General features: G+C 42.5%; 1 protein-coding gene and 1 long non-coding RNA gene across 4 annotated transcripts; one reads left to right on the top strand and one right to left on the bottom strand.

The window, feature by feature from the left end:
- Positions 1-4,073: 4,073 nt before the first annotated feature.
- OSGIN1 (oxidative stress induced growth inhibitor 1) lies at positions 4,074-22,204 on the bottom strand. Of its 3 annotated transcripts, none has more exons than XM_032447090.1 (6): positions 22,113-22,204; positions 9,778-9,880; positions 7,926-8,062; positions 7,383-7,574; positions 6,958-7,049; positions 4,074-6,409 (listed from the first exon to the last, which is right to left on the bottom strand). In XM_032447090.1, exons 2-6 carry the CDS (start codon positions 9,860-9,862, stop codon positions 5,419-5,421), a joined length of 1,497 nt encoding a protein of 498 aa, XP_032302981.1. In that variant the 5' UTR covers positions 9,863-9,880; positions 22,113-22,204; the 3' UTR covers positions 4,074-5,418. The 3 variants fall into 3 exon arrangements, with proteins under 3 accessions (XP_032302981.1, XP_015729337.1, XP_015729338.1); XM_015873851.2 differs by lacking the exon at positions 22,113-22,204 and adding an exon at positions 13,851-13,987; XM_015873852.2 differs by lacking the exon at positions 22,113-22,204 and adding an exon at positions 11,754-13,826.
- Positions 14,054-17,741, top strand: LOC107319180. Its single transcript, XR_001557654.2, has 2 exons — positions 14,054-14,530; positions 17,174-17,741. It is a non-coding gene; the product is annotated as an uncharacterized LOC107319180 (long non-coding RNA).
- Positions 22,205-25,999: the final 3,795 nt, after the last annotated feature.

Raw genomic sequence — 25,999 nt, 5'->3', positions numbered from 1 at the left:
TTGCAGCCCAAACGAGTGTGACAGCTGCCTGGCACCCGTGAGGCCTTTTGGCAAGCCCAGCCCTGAAGGGCCCAACCCCAAAGCAGGACAGCAGCTGCTGCATTTGCCTTCTCCTCCATTTCCAAAGGTTGCAATGTAGCACAGGCTGAGCATTACTGCCTGGCCGATCTAGATCTCACAGCAGCTTGGGAGGACAAACCTCTCCCTCTTTCCATTATTTCTCTTTGCACTATTATGATGCCCATCCTGCATCTTTTCTTGCCCCTTTCTCCTTGCTGGATGACAGAGCATAGCCCTTGCATCCCTTTTGCTCTACAGACAGGATGGTTCTGCAAGAGATGTGTTAACATTATGTTTTTCTGAGTTAAGAAAGAAGACTTTACAATTCAGACCTTAGGTCCTACCAAAACCAAGCAATCCTCGAGGCAGAGGCTGAACAGAGATGGATCTATGGCTGCAGTGCTGGGAGGGACAGGCTCCTCATGTGTTTAAATTATAAAGTCCATTTCTTACCCCAGAAAAAAACACCAATTTTTAAAATTTTTATTTATTTTTATTGTATTTTATTATATATGCATATTTACATACAAGTTCCTAGTTCTCATCTGAAAGATAAACCAGTCACTTTCTGATCTCTGAGACCTCTGTTGACTCCAAGTTACAGTAAGACTGGATAACTTGGGTATTAGTGCCAAGCTGCAAATGAGGTTTTGCTCTGCTGGGCCAGCTCTCAAACAGAAATGAGTGTTTCAGGCCCAAAATCATGTCCGTGGTCTCATAAAAAAAGCAGAGCTCTCCTAGTTCACCAGTTCTGTTGCCATTAAAGGAATGATCTCATCCTGCCCTTTGTTTGCCCTCTGGTTGTTTTCCCCCCTGGTAAAATGTTCTGCAGGCTGTCAGAGTGTGGCTTAGATTTGGAGGCACAATCATAACGCCCCCAAACCCCCAGTTCATAACCAGCAGTTCCTTTACTCACTCACAACAACTTTCCAGACCTTCTGCAACTCCTTGCAAAATCCAACTCACGTTTAACCACTGTCCCAGCCAGTGGCTCTGCTCTGATAGCAGTCAAACCCAAACCAGCTCTGTTTACCCATGCCCAGGCTGCAATCAGCGTCCCACCTGTGTCCCAGTTCCTGCGGTCATTTCCCCAGCTCTGTTGCTTCCAACAAGTCTGTGATGTGGAAATTCATCTGTGGGGTAAAACTTCAATGAACAGTGCTGCTGCCTGCCAGGCAGGGATTTCCAGCTGGTGGTGAAGCTTGTGTGAGATTCTCTCCTTGCCATCCTGCTATAGCATAGTTCTAACACCAGAGCCATCAGCTGCACTTCCAAGAAATGAATGCACCCAGCAAAAATTGGGCTGGAAAATTAAATTCAAGCTTCTTCATTTTGTGGAAAGTTCAGGGAAGCTGCCTGTGTTGTGCCTCTGTAAATGGGGATATTAGCAGGTCTCAAAGCTAGCCGTGGAACAGGTGGGTGCATGGAGCTTGCAGCATATCAGGATGTCCTGTGGGCCTTATGAGTGGAGCTGTGTGGCCGGGACTGGGTTTGGATTTAGCTCTGTGCTCTCAGAAACACTGATGTATGGCCAAAAAGTACTAAAGGTGTCCTCAGACATAGTGAAATGAGATGATATCTTATTTTTAACAAGATGCACCTTCCCCAGAGAACTGAAGGGCACAGTGAACATGCTCCAACATCCCCTGAGTCCTTCACCAAAGCCAAAAGCAGAGGCAGCATGTTTGTGAGCACAAAGTAAATTGCACAACATGAGGTACCTGAGTTGAGACTTGTACAGTCATTAAGCCACACCTGTGTGTTTGTTTAAAACACATCAGCCCTGACTACAAAGACTCATCAGCTCAAGAAAAAACAAAAATAACAACACACAATTCTCTTTTTTACTGTGTTCCTTGTTGTTGTTCAGATGATGGCGGTTTCCAGTGCTCCTGGGTGATGCCAAGAATCTCTGTATGGCAGTGTACAGGAGGCCCAGGAGGGACTGTCCTTGTCACTGTGCCTATCCCATGTTGTAGGCCAATGTTACCAGTGGGATGAGTCCCACACATAACAAAGCAGCCAACTACTGACTCCCATGGCCGCTGTTTTGGTACAAGACTTCATATTTGTCTCCCTGGAAACCAAGGGCTGAGTGAGGCCTGGGTCAGCACTGTGCAGCCTTGCCCTGAGGGCATCTCACTGTTGATAAGAAAACACTGCTTGGCTCCTAAGGCCATCTGACATCCTTTGGGGCAGGGTATTTCCAAAGTGTCCTCCTGCCATGAAAACCGCTTCGCAGTCCTAAGCAGGGCAGGCAATTGGCTCACCCCTCCTGGGCAGAGGAGTCAGCTATTTGCAGCACAGCAGCACAAGCCCCTGACACAGACAGCTACCCAAATAGGAGCTCTCTGGTACAGGGCAAAGTAGATCACAGTAACATCATGTGGGATAGAGGAACTGATCAGCACAAATGCTGTGACTTTGACTCCAGCAATGGGAAGAGCAGTTTTTCCTTCCACACTACTCCTACCTCCCATATTCCCAACATGCCCAATGCTCCTGGGCTTGCTGGTTGTTTTTGTTTTGTTTTGTTTTAAAGTTGCCCTTAGGCTTTCATTCTCTGGTTCATTTACTGCTGATGTGGGAATTTGAGAGCTGATAAAAAACGCTATTTCTAGAAAGGTGAATACTGATCAGTTATTGATTTTTTTATTTTTATTTTTTTTTTCCCCCTTTTTTTCCTAACAAAGGTCAGCAGTTGAGAAAGAGCAGCACAGAGCTGGAAACCCACAGGGTGTCTTCTTCATGAAGGACGATTTGCAAAGCTAGGAAGTCAGGTAGCCTCCCACATGGCCCAGAAAGGGGTAAAGGCATTTCTTCTTCAACTGTAGTGGAATGAGGCAGTTAGATTATCACTGTTAAATGTAGAATCATAGAATGGCTTGGATTAGAAGGGACCTTTCAGATCATCGAGCTCCACCCCATTGCTGTGGGCTAGGTACGCCCACCAGGGGGGCGCCCTATTCAGCCTGGCTATGCGCATCTCCAGGGTGGGGAACCCACAGCTCTCTGGACAGCAGTGCCAGGGCCTCACTGCCATCTGAGTAAAGAGTTTCTTCCTAACACCTAACCTAAATTTCCCCTCTTTTGGTTTAGAGCCATCCCCCCTTGTCCTATCACTATCAGAGCAGATAAAAGTTGCTCCCCTTCTTGCTTGTAAATTCCCTTTCAGGAGCACAAATAGGTCTCTCCAGAGCCTTCTCTTCTCTAGGCAAGAAGTCCGCAAGCCCAGTTCCCTCAGCCTGTCTTCACAGGAGAGGTGCTCCAGCCTTCTCCATGGCCTCCTCCAGACCCACTCCAACTCCACACTCATGCCAAGTGCCCCAGACTTGGACACAGTACTGCAGGTATCCCCAGATGGTCCTCATGAGGGCACAGCAGAGAGAGATAGTCCCATCCCTGCCTGCTGCCACCCCTCTGTTGATGCAGTCTGGGGTGCAGTTTGCCTTCTGCAAGTGCACACTGCAGGCTCATCATCTATGACGAATATATATATATATATACAAAAAGCAAACGTGGTCAGAGGCTGAACAGGGTTTCCAAAGAGGTGGTAGAATCTCCACTCTTGGATATACTCCATGATTTTCCCAGAAAGGCCCTGACCAACTGTGTCTAACTTCAAACCTCACCCTATTTGTGGGGTTGGAACAGAGCCCTAACTGTCGTTTTCAACATAAGCAGTCTTACAACTTACAGGAATAGGACATGACTTGGAATCTGTCTGGATAAGATGAAATAGCCAGCAGATGGGAAAAAATCAAACACCTCCTAGGCAAGAACAAAGTGCTTGGCAAATAAGTTGATTTTGTAGTGTGGCTCTCAGAAGGAAGAGGGCATTTTAGTGAAGTGTCTGCAAAGACATGGAAAAATCTGGTGTTGTGTTGCTACAGAGGGGAACAAGGCAGGGTTCAACACATACATCAAAACACATCACAATGTTTATCAGGAAGCTCATGATCTTGACTTGGTAAGAGATTTAAAGGCAGAGTTAAAAGCAAACAAACTGAGAATAAGTCTGAAATAACTTTATTGAAAAAATATTCCATTGAAGTCAGTGGCAAAGGCATCCAGGTGTGATACAGCAATGCTACAGGCAGGCTCCTTACACATCTCCCTACACAACTGGAAGCTCATTCACTTCAGAACAGCCACTGTCTCCATGTATACCGGTTTCCAGTGCTTTGTGAAGCATCCCGTTACATCACTAAGCTTCATTACAGTGTAGGGAGCAGAGTGCCTTTGTTTTAATAACATTAGCTATAACTCTCATTTTTTTCCTAGGAGAGCTACAGAAGGCCTTGCAGGTCTGTTGGGAATGCTGTTGGTAACAAAAAGCATCATTCCCACCCATCCCAGCTCATTCAAAAGCCTGTCTGAAAGCATGTAGCAAAATGCTTTGTCAATTAAAAAATATCCTTCGTAAGAAAAACAGTATATAAAAGATCATAATATTTACCATAAACGACCAAAAAGTGACTGTGCCATTTCCCCTTAATACACAATATTATTATTAGATGACATTACATTAGAAATTCACACTACAGTACATGCCATATTGCTTTTCTCTGAAGCACTCTGCAGCAGAAGCCCCACTCAGTGCCTGGGCAGGGCTTCATGGCAGACCAGCAGCTCCCATTTAGCTCTGCTGTCTCTGCAGAAGCTACCAAGAACTTGGCCACCACATTTTGGGAATTAGTAGAAAGCTGGATGATGGCAAACCAGATGTTTGTAAAATCAGTGTTGCCCGTTCTCAGAAGAAAATACATTACAGAAAACTTCTGAATAAAAGGATATTATATATTACATGTTGCTGGTGTCATCAATGAGATGATGCACTTTTGGCTGTGTTTCTGTGCCAGTTTATTTGCACTTCTTCCAGTGAGTTCTCATCTGATGAGAACATACAGCTGAGCCACAGGAGCAATCAAAACCACCCTGGATTACTTTTCTTCATCACAAACACTGGAAGACTGACAGACAGAGAGTTGTCAGCCTGCGGTCTGGAAGTAATTTACATTGATTATTCCTCATTTCAACTTTCAGAAACCTGGGAGGTGTTAACACAAAAGAGCATTCACTACCTTACCCTCCACTTCTCCAGGAGGAAGGTTCAGTGCCCCTGCTGCCTGCATACACAGCCATGTAGAAAAGGAGCAGAATACCCTGGGAATGAAGTTACTGCCATGAATGAAACTCTGGTGATGTAACCTTTCCAAATAACTCAGCAAGAACTTAGTAACTGCATAATCCTGAAGAATGGCAAGAGTAGCCTTCTCATTTAAATACGTGCATATCAAATTCTCTGACATCAGCAGTAACCCATTCAGACATTGTTAGCATAGGTGGCTTTTGTTGTTATGGAGGATTTTTGTTTGCTTTCCTTAAGAGAGAGCTGGCAGCAGCCAGAGCCCCTCCCTGTACAAAGCGTACAAAGTTATCTCCAGCTAGAGGCCCTAGAGCATAAAGCCCTTTCTCCTGAGTACATTCATAAGTGAATGGGTCAACATCTATGGGATTCCTCTTGGGATTGACTGGTTGGTCACTGTCCATCGCCAAGTCAATGCCATTATTCAGCAGAAAGGAGAGGTTGGGATTTGAACCAGTTAGAACAAGAGCCATGGAAATTTTAAAAGCTTTCTGGCAGCCGTTTTTGTCTTGAAGGATACATTTCTTGTCCTTGCCAAAAGATAGAACATGGTGCTCAGGCAGGCTAACGTAGCACTCATAGGGCCCAGCACAAGCAGCTGACTGTTCCTTCATCATCTGATGGACTTTGTGGTATTCAGGGTACATCATTTTGGGTAGCTGGTTAAAAATAAGACCTGGATCGCTGACTCGTCTCCGAAAAACATGAATTACTGGAATACTGCAGTGGTGAGCAAAGAGAATCGCATCAGCAGCTGTCAAACCAGCACCTACAATCAAAACTGGATCTGATGTGATACCAATACTGTTGTTTTTCACTGCTTCCTCTAGGGCAGAGAGCTGGTGATGGACATAGGAAAGGTTCTCTCCCTTGACCCTGAGCCAAGTGGGACTATCATACGTTCCTGTAGCTAAGACCACATTCTCTGCATAGACAGTGAAGGGCTCCTTGTCACCTTTGACAGTTTTGACAAATCCATCCACCTGAAAGACCTCCATATTCTCCTCACTGAAGTTCCAGAGCAAGTCACTCTTCTGTAGATCTTTCTGTGCGTGGTTGGAGATGCTCTTTGCACTTACTTTCCTCACAGAGGTTACAACAGTCCCACATCTAAAGTTCTTCTGCAGCCCTTTCTTCACTACATAATGCTGGTAGTATTGAGCAATGTCTTCTGCTGTGGCTCTATGGTTTCTGAGGCCCCTGCAATATATTACAAAGGTCAAGCAGCAGTTAAGTAAGAGCCTGGAATTTCTTACTTCTTCCACTGAATGTATCCTAGAGCTATCTAATCCGTCACTACTACAGGAGGCTTATCTATTTTCCCTGACTTTAGCTAAGTTATTCCCAGTATACAGAGCTGGTAATCAGATTTGGAAGCTGCTGGACAGAGGAAAATTTTTAATACAAATTCCATCCCTAAGAACATGGTCACTCATTCACTCTTTTCTCACATGTATCTCACTGCTATTCCACTTTCAATTACTAGACTCTAAGGCTTCAACAGTTACAGAGTAGAAGCATCTGAGAAGCTGTGGAGTATCTCAGATTATTGTATTTATCATTAGGGTCAGTAGCAGTAGCTGTAGAAGTCAGACAGTTCAGAAGAACTCATAGTCTGAATACTCTGAGTGACCTTTCAGAAGAATCACCCACTAAAGATAGGCAGCTGCATTCAAGAAGTCCAGCCCACTCCAAGTTCCCAAATAACATATGGATGCTTGCAAGAAATCAGACCATGAGTATCTCACCTTTTCTTTTGCTTTAGCCAGTCCTTGAACTGGAGATCTGGGAGTCCCATCCATTCCCCTCTGCTCAGGGTAATCATGGAGCCCTCAATAGACTGGAGCAAGAAACAGTTAAAGGGCATTCAGTTATTTAATGTAAGAAGCTAAGTGTAACTCAAGTTTCAGTATATCTCACAACAGAAGAAGCCAATGATTTCATTAGATGCATTGGCATGGATGAAACCCCCCATTTTCTCCAAAAAGAACAATTAACTGGAAATATAAATGCCAGTCCTGTTCACCCTTTTAAAGCTCTTACACCTCTTTGTACATGCAAAATCAAGCATGTGTGAGTAGCACACTGGAGTACCTTCAACTCTCCAGTCAATGCATTTGGCTATTTTATAAAATACAGTTGTAAGCAGTTAGTTAGGTTTTGGTTCACATACATGCCAGGCACCTCCTGGAGGGTTCTTGCCAAGGACCAGGTGGGAGATGGCTCTTTCAGTCTCGTGCCTCCAAGTGAGCACAGATTCTGCACTCACACCAAAGTCTGTATCAGGTCGCAGAAGGGTATCAAGCAGAAGAGCCACAGGGCTGTTGGATCTTCCCTCTAAACCTTCAGACAGATACTCCAGATCCTAAAGAGAGATAGATCAGATGCTGTGAATGCGTGTCCTGTCAGGCTGCAGACTGTTTATAACTGCTATACTTCCAGACACTGTTTTTGGAGTTTTGTGAAGTTCATTTAATTGCATACAGCCCCTGTTACTGTTTGAGAACTTTCTTGAGGATCTTAGCAGTGCTGGCACTTCACACAAGGGAAATTTGGACAACTAGAATGCTTTGCTTAAGACTCATTCTGTCTGAGTGTGTTCTACACACTCTGAAAATTCAGATGAATACATCACTTATAATAAACCCCCCGAGCGCCTCACTATGTTGATAAACTAACATCTTCTGCTAACAAAGTCATTTTTCTTTATACAAACCTGGTCCAAAATGGACACATCTGCTGCCTCTTCTAGTTTACTTTGAAGAATGGGATGAGGATGAAGAGAGTGTCTTTTGAAGTAAGGTGTGTAGCCTGTCAGCAAATATGAGAGGCAGATTCCAGAAGGTCCATTCCCTGAAGAGACACAATGGAGATGTTTTTTTTTTTACTCCTGCAGACAGTACAGCCCTTTAAGAAGTGTTTTAAGCATCTTGACCAAACCAAAGGTTAAGATGCACACTTCAGACACAATCCTTTGTATTTTCAAGCTACAGATAACCCATCAGACACAGCTGGGGAAGTCTTTCTGCCCTCACATATCCCCTTCTGCTCCCCAGCCTCACCTGAAGCTTAAAGTCTCTGGCCTGCTGACAAACTCAGTCACTGCTCATCAGCTTTAAAGATCTGGAAGCTGGTCGCTTACTGGAATCAGCCCCAGTCTGTACTGCAGGCAGTGCGTTAAGGAAAAAAGCCTGCTGTGCCAAGAGTGCCTCAGAATATAGTACTTCTGACTGGCTGCAGGATATCTGACCTCCTCCTGCAGACAGTGGAAAGACTGCAACTGCAGAGCCCAGCAAGAGCAGCCTATGGAAACTTTTCACATGGCCGTCCTCCAGCACGTTTAATATTTCACAGTGCCTGGATGACAAGCCGTCAGCCTCTGGCTCACAGCTGCTCACAACGGAGTGACTAACAAGCATTACATAATGCAGTAATGATGGAGGGGAGGGGAGCTGAAGTGACACAGCAGCCTGCAGTGGGTCATGTTGACACAGTGCCCATGCTGTGTGTGTGAACCACTTGAGCAAAGGCCACTTCTCCAGGCAGCAGAGATGGGGAGGCTTGGGCTAACAGCGAGCTGAGCTATGCAAAAGGGCAGAGCCTGCCACAGCTGGGGCCAAAGTCTGCTGCGGGTCAGTGTCTGGGATATTCCATTCCCATGAAAGTTATCCAGAAATTAAAAGCAAACTAAACTGCAGCTGTGATAGAAACAATACACATTTCAACTTGGTCCTTTGCTTTAGGACATCCCTGAGACAAATTTAAGCACTTGAGTGCACAACCCTTGAATATGCATGTGTAAAATTTTCTCTCTGAACGACAGGTAAGTTGGATATGCACAGTCATAAGCACAGCTTGGGGTCCAGTGCCTGTGCTAGAGCACAGCTCATAGTGTCTCACTCAGAAGAAGGTGTCCATGTCACCACTTAGGCTTGCTCACCTTGTACTACAAACCTCCTGTGTCAGAAGGGGTGCAATACATTTACTATATAACCTGTTTTTAAAAACTGATGACAAACAGCAGCTTTTTACCATTCTGTACAATTTTATATAAAATCAGTATCCATCCCAAGAGATTCATCATGCATTATTTTAAAAATCTTTGGAAAAAATAAAAACAAACAACAAAAAAACACCCTATAACAGCATTTGTAGCAATTCCTAAACAAATGATGGAAAACAAAATAAAAAAAAAAAAAATGCATATATACCAACCACCTACTCATCCCCTAAATCAAGCACTACTAATCAAATTCCTGTGAAGTAATTACCTCACAGTGCAATGGTTCCAAACACTTCTAAACACCTAAATGCCCAAATAAGCACCAGTCCAAAAGTTTACCATATTTGTTATAAGATAATAATAATAATAAAGAAGCGCTATTGAATAGCTGGTTCCCTGCTTATTACCACCCAGATTTGGCTCTGCACAAAGCTTGGCTGTCAGAGAAAAAAGCCAGAAATGATGGCCAGGGATTTCTGGTTTGAGTACCAATACATGGAACAAAAGCTGAAGACAAGTCCAAAGCAGTAATGGCACTGGAGAATATAAGGAAGAGAAAGCTTACCTATGATCACCACGGGAATTGTCTTGGACTCACTCTTGTTTTGGTGCCTGCCCAATGCTGAGTACATCTCCCTGTCTGGAAGCATTTAGGCCCAGGAACCAACCTGTTAAAACAGAGTAGTTCTGAAGCATTTCTGCTTGACAAAAAGCTGTGACTGTCTCTAGACCACAGCAGAGAGCTGATCCAAAGTGTTATCCTTGCACCACACACCGTCACACTACGCTTCCACCCTCAGGACAGGCCCACTTATCTTTTCCCCTTCTTAGAAAGGGAAGGATGATTCCCAGATTATATCATAGAGAAAGGAGAGGGCTCATATCTCTCTCTCCCACATGGTTTTCAGTCCCTTCAAGACAGCTCCTGACGTCAGTAACCCTCTGAATGCAGTACCTGACATGTTGCAGCCTGTCAATGAAAACTTCAGTTCTGCCTTTGCTATGTGGAAAAGGACTATTATCACAATCCCCATTCATCACCAATGCCTTTCACTTTTTTGCAGTTGCACATGTGTTTACTAAGAAGTCCCTTGGCTGCAGTTTCAAACGTGAGTTGCTCCACTGCGAGAGGACTGTTTGAGAAGTGCTTACTTGATTCCTGAACCTGTGGATGTCCTCTTAATTCATTTTCCAGAGAAGAGTTTCAGGTTTGAGAAAGTTGAGAAGTTTAAATATGCAGCAATATTATCTTGGAGGCTAAGCTTTCATGAGAGTGGAATGTGCAAAACATCTGATTTTGTTATGAAAGTACTCACTGGATAGTGAATCAAAGGTTTGTTTTCATACTTTGTTGTTGTTGTTGTTTGATTGGGTTTTTTTTGTTTGTTTTTTTTGTTTTTTTGTTTTTTTTTTGTTTTTTTTTTCCATTTCTGCAGGGATCTCAAAATGTTAAGTAACCACTTCTAAACTACACTGTCTCTAGTCCAGGAAAGTCAGAAGTTGCTTTTACTGTGGTAAAATGGAGACTTTTAAAGTTCAGCAGAAGCTTTTGTGTTATCCTACAGGGGGTACAGCTTTTAAAAACATTACTCTCATTTGGAAAGTTAAGACAAAATGCACTGAATGGCAGGACTCTTTTCAGCAGGGCAGACTCTCCACACTTTCCAAACACAGCAAGATTTCTGGCAAGTGCACTGCATGCTCCCACAAGTCTGGCACATCACTGCTTTTGACATAAGCACTGCAGCAGCAGATGCCATCCTACAAGCACAATGCTCTCCTTTAAGCCTGACATTTACGTCACCAGCAACTACTTGAATGCAGTAAGGCCCCAGTGACTGAATGAGCAGCCAGGAAGCCACTGCTAAGTTTAGGATTTGAAGAATCCCAGGCTTCAGTAGAAGACCTGCTGACCTGCAAGGATGTGACAGTTCTGATGAGCAGCAGGACGTGACCATCCCTGGGCTAGAGCAATAGCTATTCCAAGAGGATTGGCTTCATCCAAGTACAGAGAGGAATGTGGAACTAGCAGCTTTGTCCAAAGTTCAGCAACACAGTTTAATAACGCCTACTTACTGCCTAACTACCAGTTCACTGTAAATTTAAGCCATTCTCATGCATTCTGCCTGAACCACATAAAAGACATAATAGTCATGCCTTCAAGTAATTTCTGGCTTGAAAGAGTTGGAAACTTCAGTTCTTAGCTTAGCTGTGACCCATAGGTAGATGTATACATTAAAAAGATGGATTTTTCCATATGTTGCGTCCATATGGGGTGTGCATCCACCCCTTGAGGCACATCCACACCAGAAGCACACCTAACTGGCCCAGCATTTCCTCGGCCTTTTGGGTGGAGCCATGAACCAAAACCTGCATTACCACTGCTGTGTGAATATATCCCCAGATAATTCCCTACCACAAAGCTCCAAAGTCAGAACTGGGGGAAACCAGCACCCATGATGACCTGAGGCATCACAGGGACAGGACAGTGGTGCAACCAGTAAGATGCTCACTCAAATCACCCTAAATCACAGCACTTACCTGGCAGAGGTTTGTTTCTTCTCTGTGGTAAGAGCTATTTATTTCCCTCTCTGTGGCTGCAGTAAATAAGTTCTTATTTTTTTCATCTCTTCTCTCTGTTAAACTACTGGGAATCTGAAAGTGGGAAGCAAGAGCTCTGGAAAGCCTCTGCTCCTCAGCAGTCTGCAGCAGTACACATGGGAAGACTGCGTGCACTCTGCACCCAGTGGTAATCCAGCAGCATCTGCGAGACATTTGCTGGAAGCAAGGCTGCTGAACTGACCCAGCTCTGTACAAAGCAACGGTGCCAGCAGGAGCTGGAAGCAGCGCGATAGCTTGTCATGCTGCCCTGTGCCAGAGCTTTTCTGGGGCAGCCTGAACAGGACAAAAAAAGCACAGGACATTGGTCTGGCAGCCTTGTTTGCTGTAGGGGAAAGTTGCTTGGCTCCCAGCCGCTGTTCCCAGCCACTCCTCCCAATCATCCCAAATGCAGCACAAAGCCAGCAGCCTCAGGCTTGGTGATAACTCCTCAAGTCACCCTCCTCTTTTGTTCACTATATTTTGGGCACATGAAAAAGGAGCTTTTGCTGGAATCAAACTAAACATTAATGGCTAAATGAGCACAGTTGTTATTCTGATGAAATTCCTAGGTCCATCCACATACATGATCATTTTTAGCCATGGTTTTATTCAAGATTTGGGTTCACAAAACCCCATTATGCCCACTGTAGTGAGACATCTTCTGTTGCCTGAAGTTTTTATGCTGGACAAATCTATCAGCACAAGATTAACTATTAGTTTTGCTTCTGTTTATTTTACCATTTAAAAATGTCCTATCCACATCCTAAAGCTACCATTTCTATAATTTATAGTTAATAAATCTACTGCTTAATGCAAAACGAACCAGCTGCTGAATCTATTTACAGGTACTCTCATCCTATAGGCTACATTGACTTTGGGGTGCAAAGCTGCCCAGAGTGTCATAGACACTTGTTCAAACTTTACTTGTAATGACAGGGAAAGTTTAAAGTGTTTCTTTTTATTACTACTATTATTATTTTATGCGCAATGTCATAGTTAGGGGTCTGCATATACACCTCAGCAGTGCAACAGATGCAAAGCTATTCTTGCAGAGACTATTGAAAAGCATACAGCACACTGAAGTTCATGTGAACTCTATTCAAAGCTAGTTAACTGAATGCAAGCTTGAGCTGCATGGGAGACTCAAGCTTCTCACATTCAGCCAGTTTAGTGACATCCATCACTACTGCTCAGGATCCTGCTGCTGGCTTCCTACTTTAAATGAATGTTTTTCTTCCTCTCCATTTGGGAGAACACTGCAAGCTCCAGAGTTCATCTCCTTGCTGCTTCCAAAGCATTCCAGCATTGATGTGATGTTATACAGTTTCTCAGTCTTGGGAAAATGTCCAGCCATCCTGGACCAACCTCTGCATACCTTCTTGACACTGACTTGAACCTAGAGGTACTCACTAAGTGTAACCCCTGGTAGCTCCAGGCTGCATAACTGAAACATATTTTAAGCCAGCAAAAGAAAAAGCAAAGGCAGTGGAACTAAGTCCTCTTTAGCAGAAATAAAAGGTCAAATTAAATCAGTGAGCTGCAAGCAGTTCTCCTTATCGCATCCAATGGACTTTTGCTCAAGTAAGGACCACAAAGCATGTACAATACAGGGAAAGCTTAAAAGAACAGTGCAGTCAGTATATAAACAATGGAAGAGACTAGAAGAGCTGCTGTGATACTCAGGTTGAAACAAGAATGCTATCACAGAAATAACAGTTTCCTTTAACTTGATTTCTTCATCAACTTATCCATTTCATCAACAGCTGTTTAAGTTCTTCAGTGCTTTTAAGAAACAGAAATCCCAGTGTTTTTTGCTCCTGGTAACTTCTAAGTTTCATACTTTCCTACAGCTTTTAGTTCTTGTCCCCGCTTGCACTCTCAGTCTTGCGCAGAAGGCCAGTTAGCTCACAAACATACTGGAAGCCATTGGAAAGAATCAAACTTATAGCACACAAAAATAGCAAGTCTTTCTAGAAACAGCCTGGTGACAGTCAGAAAACAGCAGTACAACAGGCAGGGCACTTATAGCCTTCTTACCTTTACCTGCAGGTCTACTGAGAAGCAAGTTCTGTATGGAAATGCCCGTAGAGCTAGAAAGCCAACCAAAGTATGAGCCTTAGTACTGCCTCTGCTCTAAGACAGCCGTTTAAATATAGTAGGCTACCGGCACTAAATGAGAGGTGGAGCTGCAATGAATGCAGGAGGAGCAAAGAAAATACTTATAAGCATGAGTCAGCAGGAATATTGCCCTTCCCAGCTTGTGAATGAATGGTTCTGAGTAACTTTCCTTTCTCCAGGGATGTTCAGCTGACTATGACTTCAGCAAAGGCAGGTTTATAGGAGCTGTGCATAAAGTCCTGCCTTGAAGAATTTTCTCATTTTTAACCCTCAGGGCAAATTAAAACCTGATGTTTCATACAATGTAATGCTTCATGTGGCAGAACTCTGTCAAAAAGAAGGAGAGAAAAAACAAGGGCTAGGATACCACTGTGTGCTTTAGAACTGCTGATCTTTTTGGCCACAAATGGAAAGGGAACTTTGATGATTCTCTTCCTACTTTGGACAGTATTTGTGGTTTCAGTTTCATCTTCCGTTAGAAAGCAGTTCATGCACATGGAGACAGCGGGTGTGAGGAGAACTGCTGAGTGCGCTGTCAGACTGGATCCTGCTATATATGGGAAGCGTGAAGTCCCCCAGAGCCACCAATATCAACTTACGTGAGTCAAGTTCAAGAGGATTAAATCACACAGTATTCAAATGCCTTGCTCTGTTTCTTCTACTTTCCCCATTTTTCTCCAGTATTTAATGTTATAATACACTTCCTCTGTCAGACAGTTCCTAAGTAGCAGCCGTCCTCCCTGTAAGGTTTTGGTGGAAGTATCCTGTATTCAACCAAGGTGTCTTCATTAGCATCTCTGGGAAACCAGATACTGCCAACCATCAGATTCCCACAGGGCTGTTGGTCTTATTTTTTTTTGTTCTGAATTCCACAAAATGAAGACAGACAGCTGCTGACAGGGCCACTGCTCATCAGTGGCTCTTAAATCAGGAGTCACTACTGAGCTCTACACAGTATATTGTCACTTTGTAGAAGTCAAAATTAAATCTGCATTCAATAAGTATTGAGGTTGGTTCTAATCAAGTACAGACACACAAGAGTTTATTCAACAGAAGAATATCTCTCATAATCCAACTCTGCAAGTAAGTATGTCGAACTGAGGGGATTCTGTGTGTTTCTTTTTCCTTAAGGTTTCTTTCAAGTTGTCTGGGCCTTTGTCCAAGGTAGAATTTGCACAGTACTATTAAGTAACTCGTACTGATATTCTTTTACATGAGCAAAGGCTTTTGTATGCATAACCCAGGTATATGATTATTGGCAGATAACAAATGTGATCAGTCCAAACAAATTAAATTGCCAGAGAAACAAAGATATTTGTTAGGATAAGAGACTTAACAACTGTCCTGTTATCAATGTTTTCAAAAGGTATCTTCAATATATTGCTGTATTGCATGTCAAAAATTTCATAACAAACATGTTCTTGTCAGTACTTGATCATGGCATAGATGCAATAGGAAACCATTCAATGGCTTGACAGGCTTTATAAGCCAGAAAATCAGGAATACTTATGTGTGCACATCTGCAGAAATAAAACTTGATCTCTGTGTACAAGATGAGATCCTCTCTTCATTTCCCACTAGGTTTAGGAAAATTGCAATCTCTCTAACATTACCTCTGCTAGAAAGACCAGAATGTCTTTCTGGAACCAGTTTGTGTAATCTTCCACTGGCACTTCAGTGCCACTTCCACTGACAGCCAGTGTTTGATCTACAAAGGTATGCTATATTTTATTCCTTACTCACTGTAAGCAATATCATTCAGATTAATACGTGTCCAGGAAGTAAGTTTGTATGTAGGTCTCCAGCATGAATTGGCATTATTCATAGCTGTCTATGAGCATGCATTCAACAAGCAGTACCTGTTCCCTTCTTTATACAAACTGCCAAACACACAATGCAGACTTAACATTCTTTAGAGGGCTTCAGATTTAAGAGGAACAAACCCTTCCAAGCCAGCAATCCGCAGGTGCCTGCACTGAGGCATCTGGCACTGCGCTCAGCTCAGTGCTGAGGAGTCCACATCTTTGTGTCCCATGGGGCAAGTAGACTTATCTGGCAAATAGAACCTCAAAGCTAATGAGGACCCATAGCATTGGAAACATAAAGAATCAATTTGTACTTCATTTGTACTGGCAGAAATGCAGAGGTAGAGGGCTACATTGGCTTCCACATCAGCAGGCCTTCCACACACTGCAACAGTAGTAAGGCAAACAATTCCCTACCAATGTGCAGAGGGGAATTCAAAACACACATCAGTCCTGGCCCAAGAAGGTTTGGGGCTGCTGGGACAGGGACAGCCTTCACTGGGAGCTTCTCACTTCACCTTCAAGTCATACCCTACAGTTCACGGGACTGCCGATCCTGGGTGCATTTGTTGCCAAGGTCTGTTTGTTTTCCTTTTGGGCAGCTACGATATGGTTCCCAGAAGAAGTCAGTATTATTTTAGACCAAGGTAAAATCCAAAGAACACACCAAAAAGCATGGGAAGACCTGCAGTGCTGTTCTTTTTGCGAGTGTTGCAAAGGATTTCCTTGTAATCAAGTGACTTAACATCTCATGTCACCAAGAAGCTATACTCACGCATATCCTAGAGGTGAAACCTGTCAGAAGTCCTGTTTCTTGCTTTGGGGGAGCAGAAGGAACAATGCTTCCCCAGTGTCAGAATGTGCTGTTTGTCCCTCTGATCCTGACAACTGGTGGCAGGACACGTGTCTCACAACCTCTAGCACCACCCTCCCCTCTGGCAAGATGTAAGGTGCCTGATTATCACAGCACACTACATTGTTTTGAGCATTAGAAATTCATGTTCTGCTGGTTTTGAATAATCACAAGAACACTCCCAGTGTGATCCTCTGGGTCACAACAGTGCTTTGATGCTTTCATGTTTCTTTAAATTACAGTAAAAAAAAACATTAACTTCTGCATGTCTTCTGTTTAGGGGAACTTTCTAAGTTCTTCACTACTTCCCACTAGCCTCTCCACTGCAACTGAGGCAAAGTCTTGCACAAGTATTAAAACATTTGACCAAGTGTTTCAGTTCTATGTGATCTCCAGGCAGTATCTGAAATCCAGCTTAACTCCTGCTGCCAAAGTGATCTCCATCTTTTTACACTGAGAAGTTTTCACCTGCAAAAATCTACATTAACTTACTCACCAAAACCAAGACCTACATATTTAATGACGATAAATGGTGTCACACTGATACTCAAACATTTAACCTGCTTTTTTTTTTTTTTTTTTAGATACAGCCAAGCTTACCCCACATTTGACACCAACACCACAATCCAGATCTCATTTTGCAAGGAAAAAAAATGATCCAGCAGGATGTTCCCTGAGGATGTCCTGGCATCCCCCTATCAGGAGGAGCAGGCTGTGGCCACACCACCTCTGACAACAGCTGGATCTCTGAAGTGCACTGTTTTGCTGGATGATTTTGGTAAGGAAGCCATGGGGAAGCCAGAGGACCGCTGGGATTGACCAAAATGAACAAACAAAAAAGCAGCAGCTCAGGCAACTTTGCAAGGGCAGACCCAGTTCTCGTGACTTCCTACATGTGTTAGTGCTTTCACATGGCATTCTCTATAAAACAATTGACCTGGAGCTCGTGTCCCTGTCATGGCCATATCTGTCCTGTGTACATGCTTTTTTTGCAGTATTCATGCAGCTGGGTCCAAGAGGAGAGAAATAAGGTTCACCCCATTCACCTGTTATTCAAAAGGACGTTGACCTCCCAGTCAGATAAATGATTGAAATGTTTCTGTCTAGTGCCCTTGAAAATTGTTTGAGGAAAATAAAGAGCAAAATGTTGTATTTTGCTGGAACTTCTCTAAAAATAATGATTTTTATGTTTTTTTCCCCCTGTCCTCAGCTTGAAGTCATTATCTCCCTGTCTGTTCTCAGAGGTTGGTCTTCCTCAAACCATGGGGGCAAGCCAGTCTTCACTGTCCAGGGGCATCTCCCACTTCCACAAATGCCTCTTGAAAACATCTGTTAAGAAATAAACTTGGGGAAGTGAGAATCAGTCATACCACCCAGAAGGGCTACAGAGCTTCACTGTCTGCATTCACACAGCTCTACCTTGAGCAGCTGCAATCAGACCCTGCAATCAGACCCTATAGTGCTTGCTGAGAGCAACTCAATGGGATACCAAGCTAACTAAGGGAGCAGTAATAGAGAATGTTCTGAATTGTTCCTTAGTACAAACAAGCAGAGGAAAGTTCAGCTCCCATGCACTGCACTCAGAATTCTGATGATCTCAAGATGGATGAGGTTTAGGGAAATGGTAAATGTGCACTTTCACTTCAAACAAACAGCAGTTATGACCTGGTCAAAGATTAAACTGCAAATGAAGCTGGTAGGAAATTTCCCTCTTATCTTAATGTCAGTATATTCATAAACATTTACAAGAGTGCAGGATGAGAGGATGGGCTGAAGACAGCCTTTAATTTCTGCTGTGCTACAGTCAGTGTTCAGCCATGTGCTCTCTACCTATGCTGGTACTTGGCAACAAATAGCAGAGTATAATTGCTGCTACATTACATTATGATGTGCCAGACTGAGCAGCCTGGAAAGCATACACCCAAAGCACAAAATACCCCACAGAAGGTAACATTCCTGCTTTCCTAACAAGAAAAACTAAAAAAGAACCCTTGAAACAAGAGTCTGTGAGCACTGGATGTATTTTCTGTACATTTTCTATCAAGGCAAAACAATGAATATCAAACACAAATGGGCAGTTCTAAACTGGAAAAGGAGGAGTACAAGGAGCTGAAATAGCCAACATCATAGACTCCCTCAAAGATAAACAAACATTTCTGCAGCAGAACCACCAATTGTGTCTGTGGGGGATTAGAAAAGGACCGTGCTAGTTATCCTACTACTTCCTTAGCTGCAGGGATGACGTTCATTCTCCACAGAACAGCTGATACTGGATATGGGAGGTGGTTGCTGGTCAAATCCAGTTCACTAATTCTGATGTACCAGATTACGGCTTTTTATTTCCCCTGCAACTTTTTAAAGGTCTGTAGGAAACTCTAAGAGATTTAAGCAGCAAGTCCCTTCCTTCAAACAGAGATTGAAGGCAAACTGAAAGACCAACTCAAGTAATAATTCCATAATAAGTTTCTTAGGGCCCAATTTCCCTCTCACAAGAGCACTACTTGCTGCAGTGATGGCTGCTAGGAGTGAAAGTTAAAGTCCATTGGAACTGCTCTGCATAAAACTGGGCAAACCGGTATCTTTTCCAGAGAGAATCTTATCACTTAGTCACAGTATAACAGTAATGCATTAAAGTGTAACAAAAATATTTCATAGGTCAAGGCTTCCCATCTGTAACTGTCAGCTCTGTCCCTAAACTAGTTTAAGGAGGCTGGAACATGAAAGAAGCTGCTCTCTGCTGTGAGACAGCATGTGCAGTTTTGCACTACCTGCATGTAGAGTCACGTTGGATGTAAAATATTTTCTATGAACTCTGAATTGGCACAGTGAATTTGCAGGAAAAAGGCAGCATTACTGCACAAGAATAAAGCCATTCAGTAATTAGTGTGTTTGTGTCAGAAATGCCTGTTGGTCTGTGTAATTCCTTTTATATCTCTTAGTTGTCCATTTTCACTCACAGCAGAGCTCAAAACTGAGCATAGGTCCACAAAAAGCAATAATTCAGAGCTACTGTGGTGTGAGTTATCCACACATATATTCAGCATTGAGCAGAATAAGAACCATGATCCCCTGAAATCTCATTCAAATCATTTTCTTAGGAATGTCAATAACAGTGTTCGCCTGGCTCTTCCTCCAAACCTACTGCACTAAAAGTTACTGTTACTGCTTCACATGCAATTTTTTTGCTCTTGGTGTCCTTTTTGCAGCTCTTGCCTTTATAAACCAAATATCTATTGCTAGAGTAGTAATGAGAGACTCCAGATTAGTCCTACACCCTTATCAACAATGATCACACAGAAAGAACATACTTATGATTCACTCCTGTCAGACTGGCTGCAGCATGCCCCAATTTTTCTGCTTGTCAACAGAGAAACTGCAGGCATGAGAAGAAGGATGTAGTTCTGATTCTCAGAAGTCAGTACTTATCTGGATTGAAAATGCTAAATTTGAATCATTGAGTAAAACCTCTACCAAAGAGCTTGTATGGATATCCAACCTTTGAAATACCTGGGTCACACTGAATGAATTGTTGTGTTGGCCTGCACATAAAATATATATACAGTACAGTTAACACAAGTAATAGCACTTTTTTTTTCTTCTCTTTTTTTCCCCTTTAAATTAAAACATAAAAAAAGAAGGCAACATGAACACAAAACTAATGGGATATTTGATGATGTTTTTGTTAATGTTCTTGGTGCGTTCCCAAGGTGCTCGATATTGATCTATTTCTTTCTGTGCTTCATCCTCGAAAGCAGTTGTTACAAACATACACACTGCCCCAAAGCAATGGTGTGAATAAGTCAGAACTGTGAAACAAGGCATATTTCTCCCTGGTAAGATAGGTCTTATGGAAGTCTAGTAGAGAGACATGATCAGATTTTTCTTTGAGTTGAATGTCTGATTGCAACTCTATACATTTCATTTGAAAATTTGCAGGTAATGTATTTATGTTGACTGAAAATGGAGTTGCAAATATACAAAAAATTGATGATTTTTTTTTAAATCTTGAAACCTATTCTCAAATTCCTTTATCAAAATGGAAAGCACAGCTGCATATTTTTCATTTTTCACAGGACTATATTTGGCCAATGTATTGAAGTGCATTAAATTATTTGCCATAACTTGAACTTACCAAAATTTAAGTTTCATTTCAGATGTGGTCATGGTTTGACACATATCACAGATGAGTTGATTTTCACATTGAAGATGGCTGTTTAATTCATTTAAATGAGTGGCCCTCATCCAACCTCATCCAACCAAAGCTGTTAAATCACTTAGCCGTTTTTCATCTTCAGATTCTTCCTTTTAATTCCATCCATGTCTTTATTTCATTTTGCAAATCAAAAGAATATTTTTAGCATTTTACTCTGCCCTAGGCCACCTTACTTCAGAAAAGTAAATAATATCTCCCTAATCAGCACCCATACTTTAAGGAACTGCTGGATTGGTCAATCCCTTGAACTTTATGAAATTCACAGCTTTGATGAAGATTTGGGAAACATTATACATTTTTGAAGCTTCTATGCATAAGTTCTCTTGATGTATGTTGCTGTGATATTTCTCAAATGTGAGCTGCTGATTGCAACTGCATCATCTTCTATTATTTTTACAAATCCCCATTTTTTGTTTAACAAACATCACTGAGGATCCATCCGGAGCTGCAATGGATATGTTAATAGAATCATAGAATGGCTTAGGTTGGAAGGGACATTAAAGATCATCGAGCTCCAACTCCCTGCCGTGGGCTGGTTGCCTTCCACCAGCTCAGTCTGCCCAGGGCCCCATCCAGCCTGGCTTAGGGCACCTCCAGGGATGGGGCATTTACAGTGTCTGAGTAGCCCGTGTCAGCACCTCACTACCCTCTGAGTAAAGAGTTTCTTCTCATTTAGTTTAAAGCCATTTCCCCTTGTGTCCTTTTCCCCCTCAGAACATGTAAAAAATTGCTCCCCTTCTGGTTTATAATCTGCCTTTAAGCACTGGAAGAACACAGTGAAGTCTTTCCTGAGTTGCCTTTTCTCCAGGATGAACAAGCCCATCTACTTCAACCTGTCTTTATAGATGTGCTCCAGCCCTCTGAGGATCTTTGTGACCTTTCTTCAGATCTGTTCCAAAAACTCCCCTTCTTTCTTCAGCTGGCAACCCTAGGCCTGGAAATTGTACTGAAGCCAGACTGACTGGAAGGTCCAATCAGATTGGCATCCCACACTCAGCACTGGGCATTAACTGACAGTCACTGAAGGTAAAGAACAGTATAAGCACATGATGCATATCTTGTACCTTCCCTTGCCTCCAAATATTTGCAAATGGGACAACTGGCTGAAACCTGATAAGGTTTGTTCACTTGCCAGCCCCTTCATTCAAGTTGTTTTCATCTGGATTCTGGCAATTTCACACAGCCTGTAGTCTTTGTATTGGATGGGAGATTTATAAAACCGATCCTTTCTGCACCAGTCATCTCTATAAACTTCTTTTATATTCCACTCTGTTTTCTGACTTATTCCCAAGACATAAACTGTTCCATACCTTCTGTCAACCTGGCTTGTCTCCTCTAGACCTCTCCCATTTTTCTTGTCCTGGCATGAGAGAAAGAGCGCATCACAGAGTTCTTCATGCACAGATGAGCCATAGGGTTATGCAGCAGCCTTTTGGTTTGGCTCCCATCCTTTCCTAGCACTGGATTTTCTTTGCCGCTAGCAAGCACTGAGCCGATGCTTTCACAGGACTATCTCTGATGACCTCAGATTCAAGTTCAAGCTAGCTCTGGCTCAGCTTCCTCATCTGGACTTGTGCCACAGTGTGAGACAACACAAAGAAATTGGGCAAAAGTGTGAACTTATATGATGGTGCAGAAGCATTGCAGAGTTTGTTTTTCAGACCAGTGCAGTCACCCATGTGCCTGATAAAAAAGCTGAGTGGAAAGCCTTGGGACTTTCTGACTACTACTTGCTCACAAAGGAACCTCAGTAAAATTGAAGGGCTAATGTTTGGGAGGAAACATGCTCTCACCTTGTATATCAGGAGGGAGGTGACCTTTAGTAAACACAGCAGAGAAGCACAGAGAGCTCATATTGCATTCCACACCCTGGTCAGATCTCAATCTGCGCTTATTCTCTCACCTGCAAAAAAGTGTATACAAGAAGAGTTCATACAAGGTCACTCCTGGGTTTCCATCAGAAGTGGCTGCTATTTATGCATATTTGAAAGAGATGGAGTACATACACAGCTGGTGGATGGCCTGAACCCTGAGCTTGCCTGGAAAAGACACAAAGGATTCTAAGCAGCACTAAGGTAACAAACGTGATCTCCAAAGTACTCCAAAAGATGCTGAGCCTGTGAGAGTCAAATGTTAAATGTGTCTACTTCAACACTGCAATGTTAAAACAGTTTGCATGCAGGCTTCCTGGGAAAGCAGCCTTTCCTGCTGACCTTTCTTTTGAGTTTTACTTCTTGAGCTGCATAAAAGCTTTTCTGCTTGAGACCATGGAAAGAAAGCCAGAAAACATATTTATATAAATCTCTCAGCAACAAAAACGAGCCATGTGGCACTTGTGAACTTGTTTGTGTTTGATGTCTTCAATATGGAAAGCTGTAACACAAGCCTTAATTCCTAGATTTTCTTTTGTTGCCCAGGTTACAATTAAAAATCACACAAAGGAACATGCTTTCTTTCTAAAAGGAATTTTCTTTTTTGTATATAATTTAGCAGAATCGCTGCCATTAGTGCATGAATATGCCTGACACTTAAACTGTTCAATTCAGCCTGTAAATATTAAGTACAGCTATTTCAGAAAGTTAAAAATTGCATTCCAAAGAAGCTTTGCAAAGTAACAAGAACTTCCACTATCATCAAGTTCATTGCTGAATCAAACCTTCACACGTGAGGTCAAATATTGAGGTCTATCAGAGTGTCAGATAGGTTTGACTATCAGGTGAATGCTTGTTAACAAACCTTTGTCACTATGTAATAGGACAGTATAGAAACAACCTATGAGCAGGTGTTCCTGCAGTTGTGTGGACACCTTTTCAGTGTCATGTCTCTTCAGGACGTGGCAATTCTCTCCAGCAGTTTCTACTGAAAATTTGCATATTTTTTCCATATGTGAGTATTTATTTCCTAATCTACATGTGGATAACTAAATCGAGCAGTTTATTGGAGCAAGTTGGTTCAACTTAGTGTTAAAACTATTTGCATGCTGTATTTATTCCAGAAACGTGTTTCTCTCACTGGTTCTGATCTTATCTTTACCCTGTACCAAGAAACGACTTCCATGAACTTTAGTAGGTCATCCTGTTAAACATCTATCCACACTCTCCCACTCTTCCTAATAATCTAGAAATAATAATTAACTGAATGTGTTGGGAAATGGGTGGTGACTTTACTATCCAACTCTTGCTATATATTTCAGATGACATTGCAACTATGCTACAGGTTTTTTCCACTCTGTAAGTCCCTACTCAGACTTACCAAATGGTTTTTCACTGTTCTTTATTTCTTTGGTGAAGAAGCAATACACATTTTTGAATTTGTAAAAGCAGACTTAGTGCCCTTGTGCATGTGTGATCTCATTCAAAGCAGCACGCCATGGAGCAGAGAGCTAACATCTATGACTGTTGGGAAATGGAATGACTGACTCAGGCAGAACTCTGTGCCAAACCTTTTCTGCTTCATGTCGACTCCAATCCTTTAAAGATTCTGCCAAAGTCTTTGGAAGTCTGCTGCTCAATAACATACTTCGGGAATAGTATTGGCATATTCAGTGGAGCAGAGAAAGTATTTCAAGCAGCTTGCAACAAAGTGTTTTGCGCTGTGAGAAAGTGCCCTGCGCAGGGCTGCAGGTTCACTGTTTGCAGCTGGCAGAAGCAGAAAAAGAGTCTTAAGGGAGGTAAAGCCTGTTGATCAGATGCAGCAGCTCTTTGGAGGAAACTTGCTGGTTTCAGCTGCAACCAGCTCCAGCTGGTGGCAGGAGGTGTCATGTCACATATCCTAGCCTGCTGGGCATTGCTTGCTACAGAACCTCTTTAAAAGACTGGGAATACAGGTCACAGCATATTGCACCGACTCTTGGGAAGTCATCAGGTTTTCCACATTCATCTGACTTAAAACCAAAACCTAGCATCTTTGTTTATTTAAACATCTCAAAAATGTTTTGAAAGAGGATCAAAACCCACATGAAGACTAGCGTTAAAACAAGCCTGAAATTCAGGTTTAAGAGTTTCATTATAACAAAGGCTCCTATTAGGTATCAAGACGAAGGGAATTCTTTCTGGCTGAGTAGCCAGTAGAATGTCAGTGAGGGATGGAAGGAAGTTCTGCAGCCATGATACCAAGATAAAGCTGCCAGGACTGCACACAGCCATAGCCAGCTACTCCTTTGCCTTCACAAGTACATTCTTCATGAAAACTAGGTTGTTTTTCATCTTCAGTTTACTTCATTTAGCATTGAGCAAGGCAGACTTCAGGGGATAAGCCAAATATTTTTTCAGCCTGTAAATACAGATGTTAATTACTAAGCTCAGTCTCCTCATCTGAAACACCAAGGAAAATGAGATTGTTGGTAGGAGAAGGTACCTGCCAGCATACCTGAAAACTTACTTTTAGAACATCTTCTGTTTTGTTTTTAAGGGAGGTCTGGACCAAACTATGTTGTGATAAATGGAAAGGCCTAATGAAGCAAAGGCAAGCAGGTCATTTAGAACAGTAAAATGGGAAATGATACCAACAAAATAATCTGAAAGGCTTTAGAAGAAACTTGGAAAAGAGGATTTCAATCAAACTAGGATCAGATCTCTCCCTTTCTAGTAGGCCTTCATATTTACCTCAAATGTATTTGCTGTAAGTCAAAACAAGAACAAAACAAAACAAAACAAAACAAAAACTTAATTACAAGTGAGCATGTAAGTGTTTTCTAGAGTACTGAGCTGGTCCAATCTCCTTGCATTCCACTTCTAACTAGGGAAAGCCCAGAAGCTTGTTCTCCAGTTCATGTCTATAAATAAAACAATCAAAACCGATGTCTAGGAAAAGGACAGCCTGTGGCTCTGCAGGTTGCGCACCTTGCTCCATTTCTTTGGGATGTGTTCGTTTCTGGGCCAATCACTATACTTGCTATTTACTTAGAGAACTGAAAGGAGGTGTGTAACTACTCAAACTGTAATTACCCAATCCTATGTGACACAATTAATTTGTGAATATTAAATGCTTGTGCAAAACGCTGAGTTAATACTTGTAAACAGATTCTAGAAACCATAACCCACCTATAGTTGTATTTGTGGCAGCTTCTTTTCTCACTAATGCCTGCAGGTCTGGCAGCTCTGGAAGTTGCAGGAGACTGGTAAGTTCATGTTAACCTTTCAGCTTTGGAGGTTTAGATCAGTCTCATTCATGCTGAAAAAGTCAGCATGCTGTCCTT

Source organism: Coturnix japonica, chromosome 11 (genome assembly GCF_001577835.2).
Source record: "Coturnix japonica isolate 7356 chromosome 11, Coturnix japonica 2.1, whole genome shotgun sequence".
Classification (NCBI taxonomy): Eukaryota; Metazoa; Chordata; class Aves; order Galliformes; family Phasianidae; genus Coturnix; species Coturnix japonica.
The sequence above is the reverse complement of the archived record's forward strand: the minus strand, read 5'-3'. Positions and strand labels throughout refer to the sequence as shown.